The sequence below is a fragment of the Lepidothrix coronata genome, unplaced genomic scaffold, assembly GCF_001604755.1.
Source record: "Lepidothrix coronata isolate B3197 unplaced genomic scaffold, Lepidothrix_coronata-1.0 Scaffold33, whole genome shotgun sequence".
Lineage (NCBI taxonomy): Eukaryota > Metazoa > Chordata > Aves > Passeriformes > Pipridae > Lepidothrix > Lepidothrix coronata.
In genome coordinates, this window is record NW_016690213.1 from 4,601,979 (window position 1) to 4,627,177 (window position 25,199).

At 34.9% G+C, this 25,199-nt stretch overlaps 1 protein-coding gene across 1 annotated transcript in view; it reads right to left on the reverse strand.

Moving 5' to 3' along the window:
- Window positions 1–25,199, reverse strand: part of LRPPRC (leucine rich pentatricopeptide repeat containing) — an 89,680-nt gene that overhangs the window by 40,422 nt on the left and 24,059 nt on the right. The window contains exons 13-24 of the mRNA XM_017811617.1: window positions 23,223–23,341; window positions 22,511–22,604; window positions 19,189–19,258; window positions 16,060–16,087; window positions 13,759–13,816; window positions 12,494–12,600; window positions 12,203–12,280; window positions 11,824–11,877; window positions 10,996–11,109; window positions 9,672–9,802; window positions 8,266–8,351; window positions 6,423–6,627 (exon numbers count right to left, since the gene is read on the reverse strand). Coding sequence (XP_017667106.1) covers window positions 6,423–6,627; window positions 8,266–8,351; window positions 9,672–9,802; window positions 10,996–11,109; window positions 11,824–11,877; window positions 12,203–12,280; window positions 12,494–12,600; window positions 13,759–13,816; window positions 16,060–16,087; window positions 19,189–19,258; window positions 22,511–22,604; window positions 23,223–23,341 — 1,144 coding nt within the window. The remainder of the gene's footprint in view (window positions 1–6,422; window positions 6,628–8,265; window positions 8,352–9,671; window positions 9,803–10,995; window positions 11,110–11,823; window positions 11,878–12,202; window positions 12,281–12,493; window positions 12,601–13,758; window positions 13,817–16,059; window positions 16,088–19,188; window positions 19,259–22,510; window positions 22,605–23,222; window positions 23,342–25,199) is intronic.

A 25,199-nucleotide genomic window follows, 5' to 3' on the forward strand; every position in this document is an offset into this window, starting at 1 on the left:
AAGAACCTTATTGAAATAAGATATTACTGTTAAACAAGCTCAGTTCAGATGTCCTCTCCTCATATCACATTTCTTGTGCAGCACAGATTTTGCTTTTTTCAAAGAATGAACTATGTAGACTACTACGTACTACTTCCATAATCTAGGCTAGTATTTCAAAAATTTTTAAGAGTAAAACACAGGAAGAATTAATTTTGTTCAGAAATACTGGCATTCTTAAAAAGAACCTAGAGATGATGGATTTCTACCTTATCCCCCTTACTGAGCCCTGTTTACAGTGCATCTTCTGGCACCCCATGGAGTCATTTGAATTTTTGTCATTTGGGGTGAAGACTAAATTACAGGTTAATTTCAAAACTGCAAGTAGATGTTTCAGGCTAGATTACTGTCATAAAAGAGAAATACTATGGTAGTTACCATAGTCAGATATAAAGATTTATGTAATCAGTATTTTTCTTCGCTTTAGATGCAAGTTCAGTTAACATCTAAAAAAAAAACCAGTTTTACAGAAAACTACTCAATTTCTAGGGAGGCACAACAACATTTACACATTTAAATTAAAGTTTTCAGTGATAAATCTAGCTTTTCAAACTGATGCTCAAACAGCCATAGTATTGCCTCGGCTGTATTCCTAGAGGATCAAAGTGACTGTTTTTAGGTCAAAGCTATCAATAAATGAATAACTAATTGGAATGTCATTCACACAGTAATACTAACAGTTTTCTAGTCTCTAAATGTATACTTCTGAAGGCAATAATACTGCACATACAGAGAAAAAAGGTCAGCGAAGAACTGAGACAACAAAAATGGAAATATTGTCCTTGTTACTGGTACTTACTGCTCAGAGAGGCTGAATAAGTCTGCATTTAAGGAGGTCGGTATCATACACACTGATTTACACACAATTGTTTTGAATCTATCAAAATCAGATATATTTGGTTAGTTGTATTTCATCAACCAACCAGTCACCCACAGCTTACTAGAAGACAGGGTTTATAGAACAGATACACTGCTAAAACTGGCAAGAGACATATATAAAACAATAAATGACAGAGAAGTTCAGACTCTACAAACAAATTGTTTGTACCACCACTGCAAAGGAAAAATGATCAAGCTTATGCTGGTACTTGAATTTGTACAATTTGTTCAACAACGTGCAGTATTTTTTAATTGTCACAAACTGCATTTAATTCCAAGTACCAGCAGCTACTTTTGTAAGTAGTTTTTACAGTCCTGTTAGAAAATGAAAATCAGGAACTCACTGTAGGCTTCAAATTTCAAGTAGAGGTAACATTTTAGTGAGTTTCTTGTTATGGCTAACTTTAAAAAAATAGAACTGCACAAAAAACTGCATTAAAAGCCTGGTCCAAAATTACTATTCAATTAATATGGATCAAGTCAAAAAGGTAATAAAGCCCATACACTCATAGCCACGTTGGAAAAATCTGATTTCTGGTGTCGGTTTGGAATGAACAGTATTTAAAATGTGAACATAGATGATCCACACTTCATTTTGAGTTGGCCAGATTACTACAGCTTTAAGTCACTCACAAACACTATCTGTTCAGGACTAATACCTGTTCCACTTAAAGATTAGGTGTATTTTTTCCGGCACATTGAAACTCGTTCCTTTAAAAAAGAACATATACTGTTATTTTTGAATGACAGAAGGAGCCTCAGCCATCACTACATTATGCTTGGCCCTTATGCAGTCCCAGAAGAGTCCTACTTTGGCTATTTGTCAGCTAAATTGATGCTCAGGTTAAGATATCAAGTTATTTGATTCTTTTGGTTTCTGTTTAGGAGGTTTATAAATTCCCAAGATATTATGGGTCCAATTTTACAAAATATTTGTGGGGGCAATTTTAATCACACAAAACTATCTGAAGAGCCAAAGTTACTCAGATGTCAAGAGTTTCTGCAGAACGCACTGTAGCAGGACTGGCTATAATGTGGATGGATATGTCAGCCCCCTTTAATTTCCACAAGCCACTCTCCTCTTGCTTCAAGAATGTAGCACTAAATCTAACCCTTTTACTTGTAATAAACAACTTTCCCAACCAGAGAGTCTGCCTGATAAAAATAAGACTCCAAATATTGATTTTAATTGGAATGAAGTGCTGCAACATTATGCATAAAGCTTTAGTGAAGTGGCAATTTACCTAAGGGGTTTACTGATTGAAAAGCTCTCAAACCTGAAATCACTAGAGAGGTAGAAAGAAAAAAGGGACTCTCTGGGGTGGGGGTGGAGGGTAGCCTGGTAAAACAAATCCCTCTCTACAAATCTGAAGCAGATGTTAGTGTAGAGGGAAGTCAATTCAGCAAGGTGCAATCAGCTTTACAGAAATTATTCTGTTAAAAGAGAACAGGCTCTTGATAGAGCTAAATGTGTTTCTGTTCATCTGCTATACTAAGGAATCTTCAAGGAGACTGGTGTTGCAATTACAACTAATCCTCCCCAAAAAATTAACTGTGTTGAAGGCTTTGTAATTTCCCTAGGTACAATTTAGCTGTCACTTACTTTAAAATTTACTCAAACATGCGTTCGGAACAGCACTAACTTCACATGTCAAGTGCTTTCCAGCCAATTGAGTCTAAACTGGAAGTCGGTGTTAAACAACTGAATGATTAGACAAGATAGCTCATTTCCCTGCTCTTTTGTTCAGAATAAAATGCCACATTTACATTATCAGACTCAACAGGATTTTCTGACAGGAGAAAAAACCCTAGTGAACACTGTCCATAGCAAGCACATGAAGCCTGTCATTTACCAATCATCCTTCAAAAAGCAATAGCCATGAATGTAACTTAATTACGACCCAATGATCCTTGACGAAAAATCATCTTATCACTGTCCTGTCCCCATAGGGCAAATGAGACACTTTTGTCCTTTGGCACTGATGATGCTAAATTCCTAATTGCAATAATGGAGTAAGAGAGCCAAACATCCCTAATTTCGTTGCAACACGTAAAGGGTTTTAATACAAATATTTGAAATAAAGCCGCTAAAAATTAGAAGAAAAACCCTCTCCCCACTAGAGATATTTTTCCCCCACTAAAAATACCACTTAGTTTAAAAATATGCCTATTTTAAAAAGTGCATTTAAAAGTCAAATAACTTGTGCCACTGAATGATCTCAACCAAAACCGTAACTGAATTTAACTCCATGAAAACAACAGAAGAAAAATTGTCAAGGCACTGCATTCATGCTCTATCTACTACATAAGAAACTAATCAAAATGGGTTTATATAAGATTAATGACAAACAAGCCAACAATGCTTTACCAGACAACGCTGTATTAAAATACACTAACCTATTTTAAAGAAAAACAATCCAACTATAGCATTTTGATCATTTAATATACAGATATTAACTGTGTTTCCTGACTTAAAACTACAAAATACTTTGTTCATATGGTCTGTAACAATGTTTTCACAGTTTACCTACAACTTTTGTTCCCTCTGCTTAAAAACATTTCTGATATAGGGAATTAGTAAATTTTAAATTTGAAAATGTTTTGTTTCTTTTCTCAAAGGTGATATTATTCAAGGAGAACAGAAACAAACCTATGTTAATGAAAAAACAGGAACCATATCAAGGTTTTAAGGTATGTATTCCTGTTTTTATTTGTACTAAAAAGTTGGCTTGTGCATTTTTCTTGGAGGAAAGAAAAAAAAGCAACGGTAGTTCATCTGTCAATTTATCATCCTGTAAATAGGTATCATCCAGTATTGTATAGGACAGGAACAGCTGCAAAAACCTCTTCAGCAAAAGTGTTCATGTTCAAATAGGTTTTCCCTGAGAGCTGTTAGAGGATGTAAGCCAAAAGTAAAACCTTAAAATCTTAAGAACTTTTACATGGTGAAGGTAACACAAGCTTTTCTAATTATTAGCAGCTGGAAGAACCAGTTCAAAAGTAAGATGTATTTTAAGAAAAAGTACAAGCTCTTTACATCCTTGCAGATTTTAGAAACTAGGATTTTTGTCATATGGTCCAGGGGAGGTTTATCACCTTGAATGACAGACCAAGATTGTGGTTTGTCCCATCTTGAGAAACTGGTCAAGGTCATAAATAAAAATCAACACAATTTAAAGCAGGGGGTAGTTCCCCTTACTCAGGGTCAAAAAACTCCCAAGGTAAGTCTGAGTTCTCTCTCTAGTTACTTCAGTTAAATATTTCTCAAAATATTAAAGGCAAAATGTACAATACTACATTTTGTTAGCTTTTGTCAAGTTACGTGTCCATCATCAACATTATTTTCTTTTCCATGTTCTGCTGCAAATTGTCATGTTTAACATGCACTAGGACTTAAAAATTTCAGAATATTCAGGACTGGAGAAAAGGAGCAGATGAAAACATTTTACACCTACGATTGTTGTAATCTTCAAAAGCAAATCATAGATTACTTTACAAGCAACTAAAAAGTTTGAAATAAATTAAGAACACAAAACACTAGCAAAACCACTGCTGTGGAACATTAAAAAATATCCCAGAGCTAATTTCAGAGGTATGCTGATGACCTGCAGCTAAATGACAGCATTTCAGCATGATACTTGAGCTGTAGGATGGCAAACAGTAAGCACTACTGCTGAAAGAAATGACTAACATGTATTACATGCATTTCAGTCACTCATAACTTTCAAAACAAAACAAAACAAAAAAGGACAGGAACAAAATCCCAGTGAAATGCAGTTATTCCTCCCAAGCAAATTATGCAGAAAAAAACTTCCCATTTTTGTCTACCATTGAAGAGGAATCAGTCTCTCCACCCAAAAGGTAGCAAAAAACCCACAGGAAATGAGCTTATTTTGCACTGGATTTGTATATATGAAATGTAGTAAGAGTTATACAGGTGAGTGCCAATGACTTGCAGCCACACAGTTCCAGAGTCTGGAACTACTTCCTCCTTTATTAATCTAGTCTCATCAAAAGTCTCTTCCTTTGTTGAAAAAGAAACTTTTCAGAATGTTTTACCAAACATTTATAATCCAAAAGAACATAGAACTAAATTAAAATAACACTTATTGCCGTCCTGCTTTTCATCCACAGATGATCACATCTTTATCTACATCATCCTACACTACATCTCAAGTGCAAAGAACCCAAGCAGCACCAGGTACAACTTGCACGTCAACGCACATAAAGCAATTATGTAAAATGCAGCTGCTCTTACTGCACACTGCAAAGCATATCAGATATTTTTCTGACAGACTGGTTACATATGATTGCAGTTAAATTATTTTCATAAACATCTGCCTTTTCTTGTGATGTAACCGAGGCAGAGTTGCTGACTGAAAAGATGTACACTATATTCTTAATTGTTGACCACTACACTAAAATACTAATTTTAGAAGAGAATGCACATACATCTACCAAGAGTTACATCTTCTTGACAAGAATTTTCAATATAGAAAATGTTACACAGACCTTGCATACCCAGAGTACTTACAAGAACTAAGAAACCTCTACATGGCTGACTTACATGATATTATGAAAAACTCACTCATTTCATAGGCATTATATTTAAACAAATAACATTTCATTTACATGAACCAAATCTCAAGAAACTGATTAATCAACTCTAGCTGCTAGAGTTTAAAATCCAGTAACTACATAAGTGACACAGAAAAGAATAACAAAAGGATTGTACATACAGTAAAGGAGGTGAAAAGAGACCCTTTGCTTAATTTTAATAAGAAATTGTTATATAGTTTATATGTACATTAATTCAAATATTCTACACCTCATACTGAAAATTTATGTGAAGGAACACAACACATGGAATTACAGATACTTCCTGACAGAATGACTGTATAAAATTCCTTTTCTCTAATAAATAGTATTAAGAGTATATATAGGCAAGACACCCCCAAGCATAATAGACAAGCCAGACAGCTTTTTCTTTGAATTTTAAATTCATCAACAGAGCAGTCTATTGGCAATAATATCAAATTATTTGAATTATGTGAATTAAAAATATTTCAGTGTTCAACAACTACCCTTCAACCCACCTGAGATATATTGGAAGGCACAGCAAAATAATGCTGTTTTGATGGGAAAACACATACCACTTAACCATGAGAGCTGAGACTACACCTATCATGCTCTGAATAGCTATCTTGTCAAACAGACTTTAGAACAAACTAATTCATAAGCATATTCCAACATATAGCCACTTCATCTCTGATATGACCATAAAACACAGCTGTTGTTCCCACACATGATGTCTGCCTGACGAAAACAGACGTAGCTAAATTGGGAAAACATATTCATTCACTACTGTTCTTAGTGTGGTGTGTGCATGTGCACACGCTTACGCACGTGAGCACTTCCAAACAGGCATGTGAGCAGCATACGCAGGTCACATAACACAAATAAATATCATAACTTGTTTCATCTGAAGCCCAAACATAGCTTACTTTTCAAGGTGAACGGTAATCAGGGGGGAATGAAGGACAGGACTTTCTGCCAAGCCCAGGTTCACAATGGTCTCGTGTAACCGATTCACTGTTTCAACTTCACCTCGCATGGCAGCGGCATTAAGAATGCGGGAAAGAGATGCAACCGTTCTGCCTGAGATAGGAACATCCTTCTCTTTCATCTCCGTTAGAATGTTAATAGCATCTACAATGAAACAACACAAAAGACCCTTAGGTAATTTCATGTAGGGAAAACAAACTGCTATTAAAACAGCATTTCAAACCCAGCAGGAATGTAAATTCTGGTGTATAATGCCGATTTCAAGTTAATTACTACTTGCATTTCTAAACGAGACTACAATTATAAATCCACAATAGCATGGTTTTATCATTTTGCTGCAACTTTGACTACAAATTATAGATAGGAACTGTGTGCCCACTCTGCACCACATAACCCCGTACAGTCTGCCCTATAGCTGCAAGATTCTACTAAATGGATGCTTTTATCGTTCAATGCTAACATCTGCTAAATCACTCCATTGTTTCTTCAGCAGATGGCTTGTCACGAGGCCAGATAATAAAGATATGTTTACACTGTATATACAGCCAGACTAATGGTCTGATACCGATAGGGCCTGTTTGCTGTGTCGATACTAATTAGCCAAGGAGAGCCAATGAAAGCTTTCTAACAGACTGCATGTTAAAACATTAGGTTCATTAAGCTTCATTAGTAAGGCAGAAACAAACATTTTGGTATACGGAATAAGTGCATTTTTATCATGTTTTATAATGTTCTTAATTATTGAATAGACAGAATGTTTTGACCACTTTACATTTGGCTACACTTATGAATTATTTTATTTTCTGAGGGACATTTATGCTCCTAAAAGCAAGCTCATCTTTTCAAACTGCTTAATGTAGAGGTGGTCATGATCTGATTTATTATGATATGGAAAACATCAGCTTCATTTATTATTTTTTTAACAATAAGCTTAATAAGAGGCCAAGACAAATTTCAAAGGAAGATCTTACATGAAAAAAATTACATTAGCTTTTTTATTTTATTGTATAGTGTTTTACATAAAACCATAACATTTTGTATCTAGGCTTGGACCACACTTTTATGGTGTTAAGCCCTCTACAAAATCATAGAACTCAATATTCAGAATTACCTTTTAAAATTGATGACAGTCTAGAGTTCTTTTAAAGATCAACCAAATCATGTAAACTACAGAATTATATTAGACCACATTACAGAAATTAAAGAGCTAACAGCTTAATGCAAACATCTAGAAATACAAAATAGGCAGTTTGCAAAAGACTCATTAAAAGCCAAAATTTCCAGGCAGTTTGCAGATTAAATCTAAAATTCAATAACAAACACATAAAAGAATAGTAACAGAAAAATATATACTTTATAAAAAGTTAAATGATTTGTTGCAGTACTTGGCTCTTATGAGAAGGTTATGTTTATAGGTTTTATGTTCAGCCTTCAGACCTTCTTAAGCAAAAACAAAGCCATTAGTCTAGGCACATACGCAATTTGTGCCATAAGTCATGATCTTCAAACTCAATCCAAACAGCAATGCTAATAAAAACTAGCTGCAGAAATGCAAAAAGCACTGAGCTGTGCAAATGTAAATGACAAGCTTGCCAATCCATTAAAACTAATGGCCTGCACTGTCCAAGCATCTCTGGTTGAATTCACATGCAAATTTGTATGCAAAATGTTCAAGCACTTTTCAGGACATGATATACCATTAATATCAACTCACATTTTTATTCTTGAGCCAAGATACCTTTATTATATAGCAGAAACACACAATGAAAGCAAATGGATTACCTTCCAGTCTACCATGCTTTTCTAAGACTTCTACCAGTGCTATGTACTTTCCAGTGTCAAGAGCAACAGGTGAATTCTTAGGGAAGCTAGAAATTAAAACATTAAGAATTGGATCAAAAGAGGTTCGCATTTTATGGATTCAGCTTAAAGATTTATTTTTAAAACTACATAACATGACAACAGCACCAAGAGCTAAAATTATAATAAAACTTAATGGAAAAATCTGATTGAATTTAAAAAATGCACAATTAAAACATGACTCAAAAATTATCTACACACCTTCCCATGCTCAAAAGCCAAAGGTTATGTTTCTGAGAGGGAGAGAGACTGTTTAATTAATTAATTGGAAGTTATTGCATAAAGTAGGGTATTTCTCAGAAGCCTGGGAAGAAAACATAGTCCATGTGGCAGCAACAAGGCTACATTCTATATAAAGAAATATTTATAAAGAAAACGAAACTATTCACCTACGGTAACAAGTTAAAGGCCACTATTTTGAAGTTTCTGCTACGTGTTTGTTTTCTTTTCTCTGTAAGTATTAAAAGTTAATTCCTCCACTGTTGTTTCACTACGGTGACTGTGTGAGAGCAGTAGCGCAGGCAAAATCAATACACTACTGTTATTTGCAGAGTGGCAAATTTCTTGACATTCACAGCTCAATCACTTCACATAATTTCAAACACTAGCAAGGTGTAATAGCACCTGCCTGCTAACCTACCGTAAAACCAAAGCAAGTATTTTGTGGGCACGTACGAGAGAACCTGAAAGTAGCACGTAACTTTTTTTATATTCACTGTAGCATCAGACCAAAAGGAGCCTTTCACAGGAAAAAGGACAGGAGCAAATAGAAGGATCATCTGTAAGAATTTGCTCCAGGATAAGTCATGCATAGCATGTTTTAGCTGGGAGTTAACTTTTACAGCCAAGATACAAAGCTCAGAATATAAAAATTTAAAGCAGAATGCTTGCAGTCTTAAAATGGCATTACCCAAACTCTGCTATTCTAAAAACAACATAGGTGTAGCGCATTCTAAACACATTCCTGGTGCTTTCAAACACACAATACAGGTACCTTTTTCCCCCCTTAAATGAAGCCAAACTTCAATTCAGACATGATGTATGTTTACAATAAAAACAAAACACATCCTACGTAGCGAGCTTCCTTTTTCAAAATAAATTAAAAAAAAATTACTGACCACACAAAGTAGCTGCTTCTAACGTTCAATTATACAAAGCAAATTTTTTGTTTCAAAAAACCACACCCATGACTGTTTTAAATGCACATACATTGGTGGGGAAAACTAATTAAAAATGGATGAGGGGGTTAATACTCAACCTACTTAATTCAACAAGGTCTGTGTATCAGCATAAATCTCTGTGACATGTTTCAGTGCCGGTGTACTTACACTTTTTCTTTCAGGTTCATTGCCTCTTCTACATTATCATGTCGACAGCACAAATTTATTAAGGCTGCATAGCCACCGACAACCATGTCCGGTTCGTATTTGGCTTTCACTTCAAGGGCTTTTTGCATATTCTAAAAAAGGAACAAAGCAAAGATGTGAACTAGAGGAAAAGTCAATCTGACATTATGATTCTTATATATTCAGTGTACAGTTACACGACTGCTTTAGTGCTTTTAGTAGTCTAAGATCACATATGAAAACACAGTGCTGTAACGCTTTAGCAAATTTTGAGATTGAAAGTTATTTTGCAGAAATTAATATTTTTGTAGGACATCTTTTACACGAGCTTGAGATTATAATTTTTCTTGCTTTACATTTATATTTCTGGTATGTTTTAATATAAGGTTTTTTTTAATCCAGAGACCATAAAAATTATTAACCCAAATTCTAAAATAGTTCTTATTTACTTGAAATTCATAACAATTTTCACCTGGTACACTGTCAAACACATAACAGAACTACTTTCTAAAGAATAAGAAACTACTTAATAATCCCATTGAAAGCTTATTTTTCTATAAATTCCTATTCATACATTTGACCACTTTGAACTTCCAATGGTGTTTGCATCTAGACTTATTTCATATGCAAAATGGTAGAGACACACAGCTGAGAATCACTCATTCTAAATTGCATTCTTAGCAACACAGAATATTGTGCTATCATCTGCATGACTGTTACTGTTCCTATATCCACAGCTTTATAGGCAGGATCATACTGAACAAGAAACCGAACAAAAGTGCGGTGATACCCCACAAATTACAGACACACACTAAATGAATGTAAACTACAGCTGGACGCCTGCCGAATGAAGGCAAGGGACCCTTTATCTCAGAAGAGCTTTCCTCCTGCAGGAAAATGGAATTTCAATCCCTGCATTAACAACCTAGTAATATTTGAATTGCAAATGACTAGTGCATGTATCAGTTGCTTGACAATCTAGATATAAGAGACCGGAGCCATGGCTTGAAAGGACATTTGGCATGTATGATAAACCTATCACAGCTGTTACTATCATTCACTTTGCAGATTATTGTAAACAAACTTCAGCAACCCCAAAACATGCCATTCAAGGTGTTGCTGAAATTAGTTAACCTTTTGATTTAATTGCTTTTTGCACTTATGTTTGATTTATAAGCATCAAACCATGAAACCTCAAGCACTGCACTTGTCTTTGCTTAACTATGTCTTTCCATAATACAGTCATTTATGTCCCTTTAAAAATATAGCTATGTGTTTCCAATTATCTCTGCATTGCTTAAGATACCTCTTCTTCACAAAGAGCATGTATGAGTTGTTTCAAGACATCTGTAATAGGCTGGTTTTCAGCTTTTCGCTTTTCTAGTTTCTTCTCCAAAGCAGACACGTCAGATTTAGCACTCTAAATGGAGGTAACAGAAAGAATGTCAGTTGCAAAAACACCCTCCCTGAACAACTTGTCGGATCACTTTAATAAAAGACAGACAAAATAATCCTCTTCTTTCATACTCGAAGAAATTTTTTAATCGTTTAAGGTGCTTTTATCTGTTTAAATAGTACATACTAATTGAAGATTTGAGTCAGAATACACTAAAAAAAAAAAAGCATTAAGTCGCATATCTACAAAGGTCAACACTACTCTTTCTCTCGTACTCAGTTCTTTGTGTTCAGGGAAGTAGGGAACAGAAGCCTGTTTCTTTTTCCGTCTCCACTTTGCTCAGATCAGGGATGTAAAGACCTGACACTCCACCATTAGAAGCAGTATGGACTTATATGGTTCCTGCCACTCAAGTGGATCACTGTAATTTGCAAGCATGAATTAAGCCTCACACCACTACTGTTAACTAACTAGAACTTTCAAAAAATATGTACCAGACAGGGAAACTGAGGCATGAAACCTCAGTCAACTCCAAGGTCAAGTATTGGGTCTATGTGAAAATCTGGACAGCCTTTACTCCTACTCTGGAAAGTAACCTCTGAACTTCAAATGGTAGATTTAAATAACGTTAATATACTTCCATGATCTGAAAGCTAGCGATTACACTTCATCTAAACCCCATATCCAAACAGTATTATTACAGTAAGAACAAGTATAGCTATCCGTGAATTTACTTACTTCTGGAATGTCATCTGTAGACAGGGATTTTTTATGACACAGTAACCTTGCATCCTAAAATGCAGTAAAACAAAAATATCACTAATTCCCCCCAAAAGTTCAATCTCTAAGTAAGCATATAGTACTAAAAACATTCAAGATCATTATATAACAGCAATGTTAAAAAAGCTGTATTCTGCAGCATTATTACACTGACTTGAGAAAGCACTTATTAAATGTATCCCTTTCACATATGAAATGAAATCAGCTTCAACAGTGAAAAAATCATGGAAAGGTAAAGAGGCTTACATATAATCACTGCATGAAGCTATTTATTTTGCAAAGGAGAATATATTCACAGATTTTTTAGATTCAAAGCAATTGCTATAGAACCACAGACCTTAATTAATTCAGGAACTTGAGAGGAGTCCAGCAGTCTGCAAATGCCGCTGTAGTGGCTTGTAGGGATAACTATATTCTGTACCAAGAGGTGGGGAAAAAAATTATATGAGTTTTGAAACACAACCAAACTGAAATTTGTCTAACAGAAATTATCTCAGACGTAATTCAAGTCTCCAGCTCTTGCATGTCATTGAGAAGTGGTCTGGTTGTACTTAAAAGCAGCAATTTCAAACCTAATAGATACATGTCAGGCAGGACAGGCATTATGTAGCAAAAAATGAAATGGTACCATCTCCTTCAGCTGATGGAAGTATTGTCTCAAACGCTCCTCCTTGGCCTGTACCTCTGAGTCACTCATGCTGTCAATCAAGTGATAAAGAAAATAGCCAACAGCTTCTGTGGAAAAAAACAAGAGAAAGCATTCCACTAAAATTACCGAGACTGTCATGTTATCAAGATTAATTTATAAGAAATCATTTTGGTGTGAGATGTCACCCTGATGAGAGGCTCTGAAATGGCAACAATGATCACTGAGGCATAGAGATTATGTGGTTTGGGAGCACATATCTAACTGGTGAGTGAAAGGAATATTAATTATTTTCAGACCTAGTGACAGCTTTTCAGTACAGAATCTTACTTCAATCTATTTTTTTCCACTACTGTGTGACAGAAGTGGTACTGCCCAAGGCCTTCCCCCCCTTTCCTGCCTGCTACCCCAAATAGTTGCCACAAATATTTTGTCATCGCTCAAAAGAAAAAACAGATTTCTAATACTTTGCATATTTATTCTGTACATTTTATCCATTATATTCCATTACCAAGATACATTAAATATCGTAATATTAATATAATAACATACAAAAATACTTTAACCATTAGATAAACTAATACTGAAGAAATGGCCTATTGGCCAACGAAAATCTAGACAAACAGATTTCAGCAAATAGTGCTAAGTTGCTTGTCTAGCAAGTGAAAAAATATACGGGGTCCTGTAGCCAAGAACAGGAAGAATATCAAGTATTGCCTTCTCAAAGGTTAGCTGTCCCCATACCCCCGTGCCCCTCTGGCTCTGAAAGGGGGGGGGCAGAAAACCCTAGCTTTTCTGAAAAAAAAAACCCACATCATACCAAAAAAAGTATACTTATTTCAAAGTAGAAGAACTGGGATATTAAGTAACATTTTGTTTCACAAAATCAAAAGAGCTACTAACAGTAAAACTAGATTGAAAGACTGCATTTTCTAATCTTTTTTTAAAAGTATTTAAGCATTGATACTGTATTCATTCTAAATCTCCATTTTGGACTACACATTTAGAAAAATAAATTGTTATCAGCAAGATTTGTTTATAATTCTAAAAAAAAAAAAAAAAAAGATATCTCACGGATCTCACAAAATATGCTCTGATTATTTGAATCAGGATTTTACCCAACATGTTTTCAAATTTCACTTTCAAAAAGAAGCAATCAGTGTTTACTGTTGTAATCCCTCAAACCCATCATTACACAGAAGAACGGATTTGTGGATAAGTTACAATCATAGAAATTGAAACTCTACCAGTAGGTCCTGGAGGCGTCAGGCAATAACGTTCATCCTTGTACAACAGTTCTGTTATCTGGTGAGACAGAATAATCGTACATTGCAGCCAAAAGAAGCAAGCAAGGACAAATAGTATCTGAAATTGAATTCTCAAAATAATAAAGCATTTCTCTGTTAAAGTATTATTCTTTACCACATCATAGTCATTCCCTAAGAAATACAAAGGGGTTTTTTGTAAATAATAGGTTTTTCTTGAAAAAATATTGCAAAGAGAAATGCTTTCTGTGGTATGGCATTAAGACAGAGACACTCTAGTATTCTGTTTATATATCATTCTACAGAAAGTTACCTATCATAGGACACTGCTTAAAGAAAATATTAACCAGTGTCACTCCTGGAGATGCTACAATTATGTTTCAATTTACTGAAAGGCTGAAACTGGCCCATAAAGCTTTTTTAAAATTTGAAAGAAGCAAATACATAAAAAACAAAAGAACATCATTTATCATGCTCTGCTAGAATTAAAGTAACTAGTACAGCTGTTGTAAATAAGTGCAATTTTGCACGACAAAATATGCAGCTATAAAAATTAATTGCATTCAGTTACATTTAGCACACGTTTTATTCTTCATACAAACCAAAGAAATACACAGATTTTACTTCCTCTGAAGAAAAAGAAGCATTTACTTAAAAGCTCCCACATCCTACCTACAAATACTTTAACCTAAACAACATCACTTTAAAAATCCATTTGACTGTTCTTAAGGAAATTAAATCATTTTAATTATTTAAATCTTCAGTTAGAAAGTGAAATTGTGTTTCAAGAATTTTTGTTTTATCTGCCATAATTCTAGAATGCAGTCTCAAAGAAGTTAGAGGGAGATGCACTCTCACTGCCAAAGTGCTGTGTTTTAAGTAATTACAAAAGAAAAGGAATTCTCAACTTCAGTTGTTGATGAAAACAGATAAATAAAGCCATAAAGTACCAAACATGCTACTGAATATCTTATCTATTACTTTCCATTATATCAACATCATGGACACAGCACACAGTTAAACTACAGCTTTCTTCTGCCCTTTTGCCCTCGTCTTGCTACGACAAATGAACACACACTGCAATAAAATCCAAGGAAGTCATAACACAGTTCTTTTGAATCAAATCTCAGAATACTAAAAGGGATGGAATATAGAAAAAAAATTAATGTGTGATATTATTTCTAATGCTAAGTATCTATTATTTCCCAAGTTAGAATTTCTTATTTTAGAAGTTCAGTGCACATTTTAACTCTTAAATTTAGTGAAGACAACAAAATTTATCTTTCTTCCATTGTGTAGAAGAGGAAGTAACTCTAGTTATTACTTCATATGCAGACCAACATTATTCAGCTCTCTGACTGTCCTTCAAAATTATTTTCGTAATGGGAGCAAGAGAGATCACCTTTTTTCCTTTCCCTGCCCTCTGTTTCTTTGGGGGTTTTTTTATGCAAAAAAGAAAGGAGAGAGGCAGAGGACAAAAACACCCTCTCACCAGAATCATCACACAACAGTAAACGGTAGAAAAATGTAAAAAACCCTGCACTGATTTTATATAAATCAGTAATCAGTGACATTCCAAATGCCAAGTTCCATTTTACTCCAAGATTTCTTTGCAAAATCTAAAATATACTTTCATTAGTCAGCAGTAACAGTACTGAAGAACAAAAACAAAAAGCACAATGCATCCCTTCCCAAACTCTGTAACCACATTCCAGTCAGTATCTGCCAACATCTATTCTAATGTTCTGCAAAATTTATTGACCAAGTTACGTTGCAGCATTTTTCTAATGTAGCCCATACCAGGGATGGCAAGATGATTAGTAATTTCCCCTTGATTTCATTCAGTTGCTTTCAGTGTTTTAAGTTATATGACCGAAACTTTAAAAACCAATTGTGCCTTCCTATTTTATTAGTACTAGGGCGGGGATAGGAAGTAAGTTTAGGGAGGGCAGGAAAGTGAATTAATGTCAGACAGCGCAACCACGGCAGACCTTGTTCCAGAAGCTACAACTATCTTCAGCTGTAACAACATTGATCTAAAAATTGCAGTAGCATAAGCTACTTGACATGGTAACACCACATTTGATTTTTCACAATTACACTTAACTGTCCAAGTTGAAAACTCAATTTCATACACTTGTACAATCTGCCACTAACAGAAGTCTTGCTCAAATTAATCAGGTCTACAATTATCAGGCTCAGAATTCAGATTTACAGTAATGCACCATAAACATGCACTGCCTAAAGAATCTGGATTTTATTTACAGTTTTATCTCCACTTACCTTACTCCAAAGATGTACATCATCTGAGCTGAAGAGGGCAGCAAAGGATAACAAATTAAAAGCATCAAAATGATTTTATGCTTGTATCTTTCTTTAAAACAACACAGAACATTAACACTGAGGATTTTATTATTTAGATAAAATTGAAATACAATAGTTGCCACATTCCATTTAAACTAATTTTGTACAGAGTATTGGACTTTTTATCGTCATAATTTCTGCTAAAAAACTTAAAATAATGCAACATTCTGAACAGACCACTTAAGACTAGAAAGAATATGGTTTAGTTTTATTTTTAGTCCATTTCTTAACATATCCTACTTGTACTTTTTTATTTTATACTTCATTCTATGCAGCATTTCAAGAAAATAAGCTTTGCTCAAACAAACTGCACTTTACATAGCAAACGCTCAATATGTGGAATTTGCTAGAGCAAAAATCTAGGCTCCCATGCATTAGATTTTTAATAAACAAAGATAACTCCAGGCAGCTATTAATGCATTTATACCATGCAAAAAAAAAAGAAAATAATAAAATCTCTGAATATATAATATTCATTACAGTTGAGATAAACAGATAATATTTTTAAAAGTAGAAAACAAAACAAAATTTTCCCTTTATAGAAAAGAACTTGGTGAAGAACACTTCTCTGTACATCATGAACTTACAACCAAAAATCATACATCAACCAGTTCACAAAAGTACAGAACCCTGACATCTTAATGTAAAACCAATTCTCTGAAGTATAAAAATCCTGACATATTCCTATAATTTGTAGAACATCAAAATTCTCACTAGAAGCTGTAACTTTTCAAGAACTATAACTTTTTGGCAACTATAAAACAGCATTAACACAGACAAGAGAACAAAACCTTATGACCTGATTTTATCTTCCTATAATTCTTATAAGAGGAAAATAAGATGTCAGTCTGAACAGATGCACAGAAACTTGAAAGTATTCATAGAAGTTTAGGATTTTAGTTAGGAGGTTCAAGCCTTTGAAACATATACTCCTTTTGTGCAACTGCTACTTCTATTTGAAAATGAGTCAAATGTAGGTCCAACAGAGAAAGAGAGAAGAAAATGTCATCTGTGAGGTTAGTTAAGCTTCGTTGGATGAACTCACTCCACCACTGACAGCGTGACAATGAACTGCAGATATCAAATGCATCAATTTCCTAAAGTACTTGACTCTGAAATAGTAATGGTACATCAGGCAAACAGAATGAGAATACTTTGAAGCAGTTACTAGAGAAGAGCAGCTTCAACAGAAATCCATAAACTAGTCTGCCACAGACATTGTTCAGGTGTCCTTGGTGTCGCTACCCTGTACTTTGGTACGTTAGTCCTAAACTCTGCTCATTTGAACACTCAAAACCTGTGTTTAGCCATAAAATTTTGCTGTGGCTTTTACAAAAGGTACAAATATTCTTCTCTTCTATCCTATCATACCCTCAGGTTTCATGTTCAGGTTGTTCTAGTTTAAAAGCAGCATTAGGTTTAAAACATGAAATGAAACGTGAGTTGCCATGCTTTCAGAAAGAGCATATGGGTGAAATTTGGGGAGAGTCAACTTTGTACATAGCTTCTGAAGCTAGGCAGCAATAAAGGCTCACAAAAGAGGAATATTACAGAAATAACCCAAAACTTATGCCACACTTACAAGTGGCAAGGAAAGCTTGAGTAAAAAGGAAAAAACTTCCAAAAAAAAAAAAAATCCCACCTAAACACCCTCAACCTCAATTTCCGTCAGAATTCTGAGTTTTTAGCCCAGATGCCCAATAACTATTGAAATCACACTAGTAGGAACTGTGTCCATGATGAGGGGAATAAATGTTTCACTTGAGAAGACTGTGACTTTCAGCAACTAGTTTCCTAGCAAGATGGTAACATTTCCAAGATTCTGAACCCCTGTACAGTTCCCCAGTGGAAGGGGTATTTCACGCTAGGGTTGGCTGTGTGTGGTAAATATTGCAATGGTTTTCTTTCCAGTGCAAGAACTGCTTCAATTGTATACCTATACTTACAGAAAGAAAAACGTGTTTCAAAAATCTGTTACTTTAATTAATACATCTGAAACGGATGATTCTGGGACTGACTGCTAGAAGGAATAGCAAAATACCCCTGTTGCACCTAACACATTTTTTTACTTATCCCTCGGATGTCAAGGTCAGCTAGGGCCTAGTTAACACACCAAATTTCAACACTGGTTTGCTTTTTCCTCTCCTTTTCCCCCAGTAGAGCAGGATCAGCTAGATAGAGCATGCAATTTACTAGGAAGTTATTTTGATCATGTTCACCTATTATGTTTTACTATTATCCAACCTAAACATAGTTCTAACTCATACTGATCGCAAACTTTTAGAAAATAACTTAGTGAACAAAATCAGCCTTCAAACCCTGGTCCTGAGTAGTACTAAGTTACCTCCCTGGTTGTCCATGGTGTAGGTATGCTGAAAAAAACTCTTATTCACAGTCCTAAATGTCTGACTGGGGCAAATGCCCCAGTGCATGATAGAAATGCTTGCTAATTCACATGTACTTGCATAAGCTTAAGACAACCTTGCAAGTTAGCAAGGAACCCTCCTTGCAAAATGGGACCATATGGCTGTGAATATGAAGTCCTGGCAATGTAGCACAAGACCAGGTGTTACATGTGAGCATTCATGAGTCATATTAACCCAGAGGGCACAGAAAGATAGCTGATGTAGCAGAATATGCTAGGCTCCTACTGGTATTTAGCCATTACTTTACTGCTTAATAGTGATAATCTTTAGGGAAATCTCAGATTAGCATAGCTGTTTATAAACAAAAAAGTGAATAAACTCCCAAATGTTTATATACTGGCAAATATCACAGAACAAACAAGAAAAGTGAAGTTCTTTTTAATCTACTATAGATAATGCTTTAAATGTATGCTCATATATAGCAGAGGCGAGGAAAATGAGGAAAGCAGGGAGAAACAACAATATCCCCAGCTACTTCTGGAATGCTACTTATAAATTTTCAAACATGGAGTGGGGGCCAAAAGACCGAACAGACTTGTGCTCAACTAGACAAAAAAGAGAGGGAATTTTGTTACAGGGAGACAACAACAACAAAAAAAAGGTATTCACATAGCAACCTTACCTTTTGAAACCCAAGATGAGACTGTTTCTAAACAGACGACAATCAACAGGAGGTGTGCTTGCTGAAGACACTGTAAATGAAAGAAATGTTTCTTAACAGTCATCGTAAAAAAAATCCCTGAACTGCAACAGCTCAGTAGGTCATGTAAACAGTCTGTCATTAGAAAAACTATTTTGTTAGTTTAGTAAATGCTGACAAACATTTATAAGCCAAAATTTAAAATACCAAGGTATTTGAAACTGTCCTGGTTTTATCAGCTCTAAATCTGCTCCATTTCAAAAGGGATCAAATATTCAGACAGCGATTTTTTCCCTCTTCATTGCCTTTAATGCCCATAGTTAATACACTATGTTTTATATGAATTATTTACTGAGCTAAGCGTCTTTATCTGCAAAAAATGAGAAGACCAATTCCAAAAAGCAAAACAAACCTCAAACAATCCTAACGAAGAAAACTTGGGATATTAGTGCTGGAACAAAAAAAGATCCACTGGAGGTAAATGGTTTGTTAATTGTTTCAGACTGAATACCTGCCTTAACATAGGTTTCACAATTTTGCCTTCTATTTTTTTAAATAATAAAATACCACCAAAAAAACAATAACAAAAAAACCAAACCAACAAACCAAAAACAATGGCACAACACTTTCTTAGATGTTTGCTTCTGCTAGTGTAAATGGCCTGACAAGAAAGAAAAAGTAGTTCCATTTAAAGTGCTATCCACTGAAATAAATTACACCTAAGGGCATAAAAAGAGAAAAATACACCGTTCTAAATGTTAATATTTACAGTAATATTTGAACACATAGGAAACTGCAAAATCAATTAAAATTAGATGTCCCTGAGAGGTCATTTACAGTTATGCCTTATGTCCTCATCTTTACATCACTTCTTGGCTAAATATTCCAAATCATTCTATCTTCTTCCTCTAGAATTGCTGTCTCTCCTTCCAGCACTTTAGACAAGCAAAGAACAAAAATACAGTAGTAGGTGCATTTATGTCCTCTATGAAGTTATTATCATCTCACTTCAGCATCACAATGGAATTAACTGCTGTAAAAACCTGAATGCACAGGGCCATTTCAGCAAGGGCTGCAATATCGTACACGGTAGGAGAGAACCAAAATAAAAGCACCAGCTCTAAAGAAACACGGAAAGTAAAAGGCAGGAACGACATGCTAAAACCACTTCCTTAGTCTAACTCCAGACATGTAGAAAATCAAAAGTTTTAAACATTGGAACATTTATTTTGTTTGAAAATCTCAGGTAAAGTTGGTTTCAAGACACCTTCAGCAGAAATTCCCATCCAGTATATTAAACTTTTTGCTCGTAAAAAGACAAGCAGAAAAGCATCTTAGTATGCTCAGCTGCTGCTGACAATCGGCAACCTGGTTTCCTTAGCAACAAACAAGTCTGAGAAAATCAAGGGGCTGACAATGAAGTGGAATGGAATGGCATGATAAAGGGAAAAAGCGGCTCTCATGTACGCTGCCTTATGCGTCCAGATTCCTCAGCTGATGCTTCACAGTTTTCATCTTGTCAGTAGCAGAAATCTATACATTATAGGGCATGAGAAGCTGAATCAATACACCTAGATAGCAGCCAGCATTAATAACCAGCCTTCGTCCCCTGACTACACTGATGAGACAATCTCAAACTATTTTCCATGCTGCATATTTTTTTCCCTCTTTGTAATACTGCAAAAGGAGAGAAGTAAAAAAAAAAAAAAAAAAAACAAAAAAACACACCAAACAAAAAAATCAGCTGTTTAATATCTGTGCCTTATCATCACATAGGTGCTAATTAGATTTACTAGCATTCATTTCAGCTTGGTAAACTATTTACGGAGCACCTTCCTTTAAAGCCCAAGTTCAAAGAAATTTGATACGTCTTCATGAATTATTAACCCTAGTCTTTGTAAACAGAAATACCACTACAAGATTTAAATTCAACTCACAGACAATAGCTAAATAACATATTATGTGATACGAACTTCATGACAGTAAGACAGAATGCACACTACTATATGTAGTAGTAGCAAAGTAGCCTGTATTGTACTTTTGATATCATATATATTTACCCTATACCAGGTATTTGTCTTAGAACACACCAAAACCTGACTATTTCAGTAAACCAAAATGAGTGTGCAGTGGTGGGTCTACTTTTTCAGGAGAAAAACCAAACCTCAAACTATTTCAGCTTCCAGAAGAAATTTCATTGCTCTTAATAAAGTTGTCCTTTAAAATAAAATTCCAAGTTATTTTTAGGTGCTCAGTTTTTTTATGGTCAATGGTTGGGTTTATGCTTTTTGTTTTGTAATTAAAAAAAAGAGCGGCAAAATGTAAGGTGAATGTTAAAGATTCACTAATCAATAAATCTCCAATATCAAAATTAAATCACTGATTAGTAACTACTCAACTTTTTCATTTGCAACACAATGGCTTTGCAGAATCATGGTGTATAGACTACTTATTTCTATATTTGTTAAATATAACAGTTCATGTCAACTGCAGCAAAAGACTGCTTAAGCTTTTCCCTGAGCCTTGACACATAAAACTGTTGTTCACAAAGAGATCCTTCTGTATCAGAATTTAGCCCAAATTTAGATGTTTTATTAACATCTCAGTACACAAGGCAAATAAAAACTGTATTATTTAAATTTTGAAGCGAATCATATATTCCTACTTAACCAAGTAAATTATCCCATGCCATACATTCAGTTGATGACATAAATTAACTTTTGCAAGCACTGAGAATCACAACAGTCTTAAACATGCTGCTACAACTTCAACACCTAATTAACCAATCACATTTACACACATAACTTCCATGACCAGCAGATCAGCAGAACACCCCTGGGTTAGTGTCAGTGCCAATCAGTTCTTTAAAGCTGGTTCTTTCATTATAATTCTGTAGTACTTCAGAGCCATATCTTAGACCAGCATTCTGTTGTAATTGATGCAGCAAACAAATGCAATCCCAGCACTAACCACTTAACAGTCATTGTGCAAAACAAATCGTTTCCTTAATCTCTCCAAGTACAAGAGTGTGATGCTCCTATCACAAGCACAGTAAAGATACTATTTGCAAATAACCTACAGGTAAATCTCGTGGCCAGGTTCAATACCACAGAAGATTTTAACCATGATACATTGTTCAGAAGTGGTAGTTTTAAACGGTCTGACATCTCATCACAGAGGGAAACTTTGCTCATTTCCCACGTATCTTTAAACCTCATATACTAATGCAAGTAAATCTCTTAGCCTACAACCAATCAACACTGCTGCTGAGTACAAAGTAACATGCAACATGAGAAATACTTACATATAGAAAGAACATTGTCCAATCTTCCATTTGCTGCTTCACATCTTATTTCTGCTACACGGAGTCCAACACCTTCAAATAGGCAGCCATTTTTCTAGAGAAAAAGCAATCAATCATTGGAACTTCACACAGATAAGACGTTTTGAAACTTTGCATTTTAAATGCTTTCTTCCCGAAGGACATTGGCATTCTTGTACTGATAGCTGTTGAGAAGGTGCTCTACAGAAGTCTACATGGCTGGCCAAATAAGTTGCTACTGATCAATATTTTGTATTAAAATCAACTGCAAGAGACAAAGTTATCAAAGGCAGAAAGACTGGGACACTTAAAGTATGTCTGCAATTCTCAATTCTTCAGTAAATAAAAAAAAAACATCCACCAGAAACAATTGTAATACTTCCAATCCCCAGTTTAAAAAAAAGGGCATTAACATTTATTTAGCTTTCCACTTCAGGAAACAGAAAGCTACTAGGTCTGGAGCAAAATATTTTGGTTAGCTCTAAAGAAGAAAAAGAAAAGCAGCAGGAGAAAGACATGGTAAACAAACCAAATCAGTGCAACGACTGTTTGAAAAGTAATCTAAATATTCTGACCAGGCTTCATCATACCAGGTTCATGTTTAGAGTGCTACTGTGACCTAAAGCCTCCACAGAGAACACAGAATAATAAGCCATGCAATAGTCACTTTTACAATTTTTAAATGTAAACTCACCTTCAGCTGGGCACGAGCAGTTTCACTATCAGCAAAATTTTTAAAAACATAGTCTGTGTATGTTTCTGCATCAAGTTCCACACCCAACTCGTGCATCAGTTTGAGGACCTCAAAGACACCTATGAAGGCAAAATTGGTAAGGCTAAGCACTACAGAAAAATGAAAACTTAAGAATCAAAATTTAAAAATAAATGCTGCTTTACAAAAAAAAGGAACTGTCTCCTCAATTTCCCTCCTTGAAATTGCTGTGAAAAATGCTGCATTTTTATTTTAGATGTTAATAGAATTCTTAATTGTGAAACTTAAAATAGATTTACTAAACTTCCTGTTCTGTGCTGTACTATAAAAAACATGAAAGTTCAGTTTGGAAATTGCTAGTATACAAAGTTGTTTTCTAACACAGTGAATATATGAGTTATTCATGTTCACAAAACACCTTTTAGAGCTATATATCAAAGTGTCCATAATACTGTGCATAAAAAACAAATCTGAAATACGATGTAAAGTACACAATCAAATTCAAGATACAAACACATTCTTCAATACATCATACATTCTTAGCTTTGTTCCCAATATCCAACCCTGATTAGCAAGGCAAGCATTTAAGATTTGTCTCTGGATTTGTTTAAAATTAATAACATGTTTGTAATCAAATAGGTTGATTACTCTATCAACACATCAACTTCAAACTGGAAATTCAGAAAAAGGCTGGAGTCTCCAAAGTGAAGCTACATCGTAACTTTTACAGGGTTCAGGTCATTTTGCACAACTGGACTGTATATCACTTCTCTAGATATGCATTTGAAGAGAACAGATACCAAATAGTAATAGTCCAGCAACTAGAGGGTGGTTTTAGAGTATGTGTCAATTCTTTTTAATTGCTCACATTCTTCTGATTTGTAGAAACTTCTTACAGTAACCTTAGTTAGCAAACTCTGCACCCCTGTCAAAACCAATACAGGTATAATAATTTTCTGCTGGTCTAAAAATGATTTGTCAGTTGCTGCAGGACACCAGTACCAAACAGCATATGTTTTTTTCAACTTGCATTTCATACTTATTACTTTAAAGATGTCCAAAGTCCCTGTCTTTGCCCTGGAGTGCCACCTATGGAAAAGTGACACTTCCATGAATATTTTATGGAGTGCACTATGGTGCAAATAATCAAATGTGAATTCCCTTTGAGCACTTGAAAATACATGCAGGCAAGTCACACTAGATTAAAGTCGCATCATCTGTTCAAGTTTGCCTTAAACAAAACTCTGATTTTGGACTAGAATCTGCAAAAATATGAATAAAGAAATAATTACACTCAGTACTTCTTGATACCTTTCTAATGTTGACAGCTGGTTTCTATTTCATGTTTTCAACTTCCCAAAAAATACATCAAGTCCTCTTATGCTGAAGCCTTTGCAAAAATAACTGTATCTGTATCACTAAAAAATAGTTTGGAGACCAAGAACTACACCCCAGAGCGAATAAGGTGCGGTAAACTAGGAAGGTTTGAGTTCAAACATGTATCCAGACCAAGAATAGAAAACAGGCTTGTTAAGCATCCTCATTCCCTAGTAGATAGAGCAGGGCACAGCTCCTGAGCAGGAGAGGGCATGTATGAGGAATGGAACACCAGCACAACAGCGAGCAGCAGATTAAGGAGGAACACCATAACAGTAATGCACATAACCAAACTAATTGCAAACTTAAAATGAAGGTATGTGTGGAAGCCTTTTTTTTTTTTTAAGATGGCTGATGTACAATTTTGGGGGGACAGAAGATTAATGAAAACCAACACAATTTTGCATACATTTTCTACCTCACTGAGAGCAGAACTACTTTAAATTCAAATAAATACCTCCCACAATACAAAGCAATGAAGCACTTTCATTTCAATTAAAATTCTATAAAATTCTCAAATGCATGCATGAAAAATGATTTGAGCATTATGTGTGAGGACTTTTAGAAATTCTTTGCTTCTCA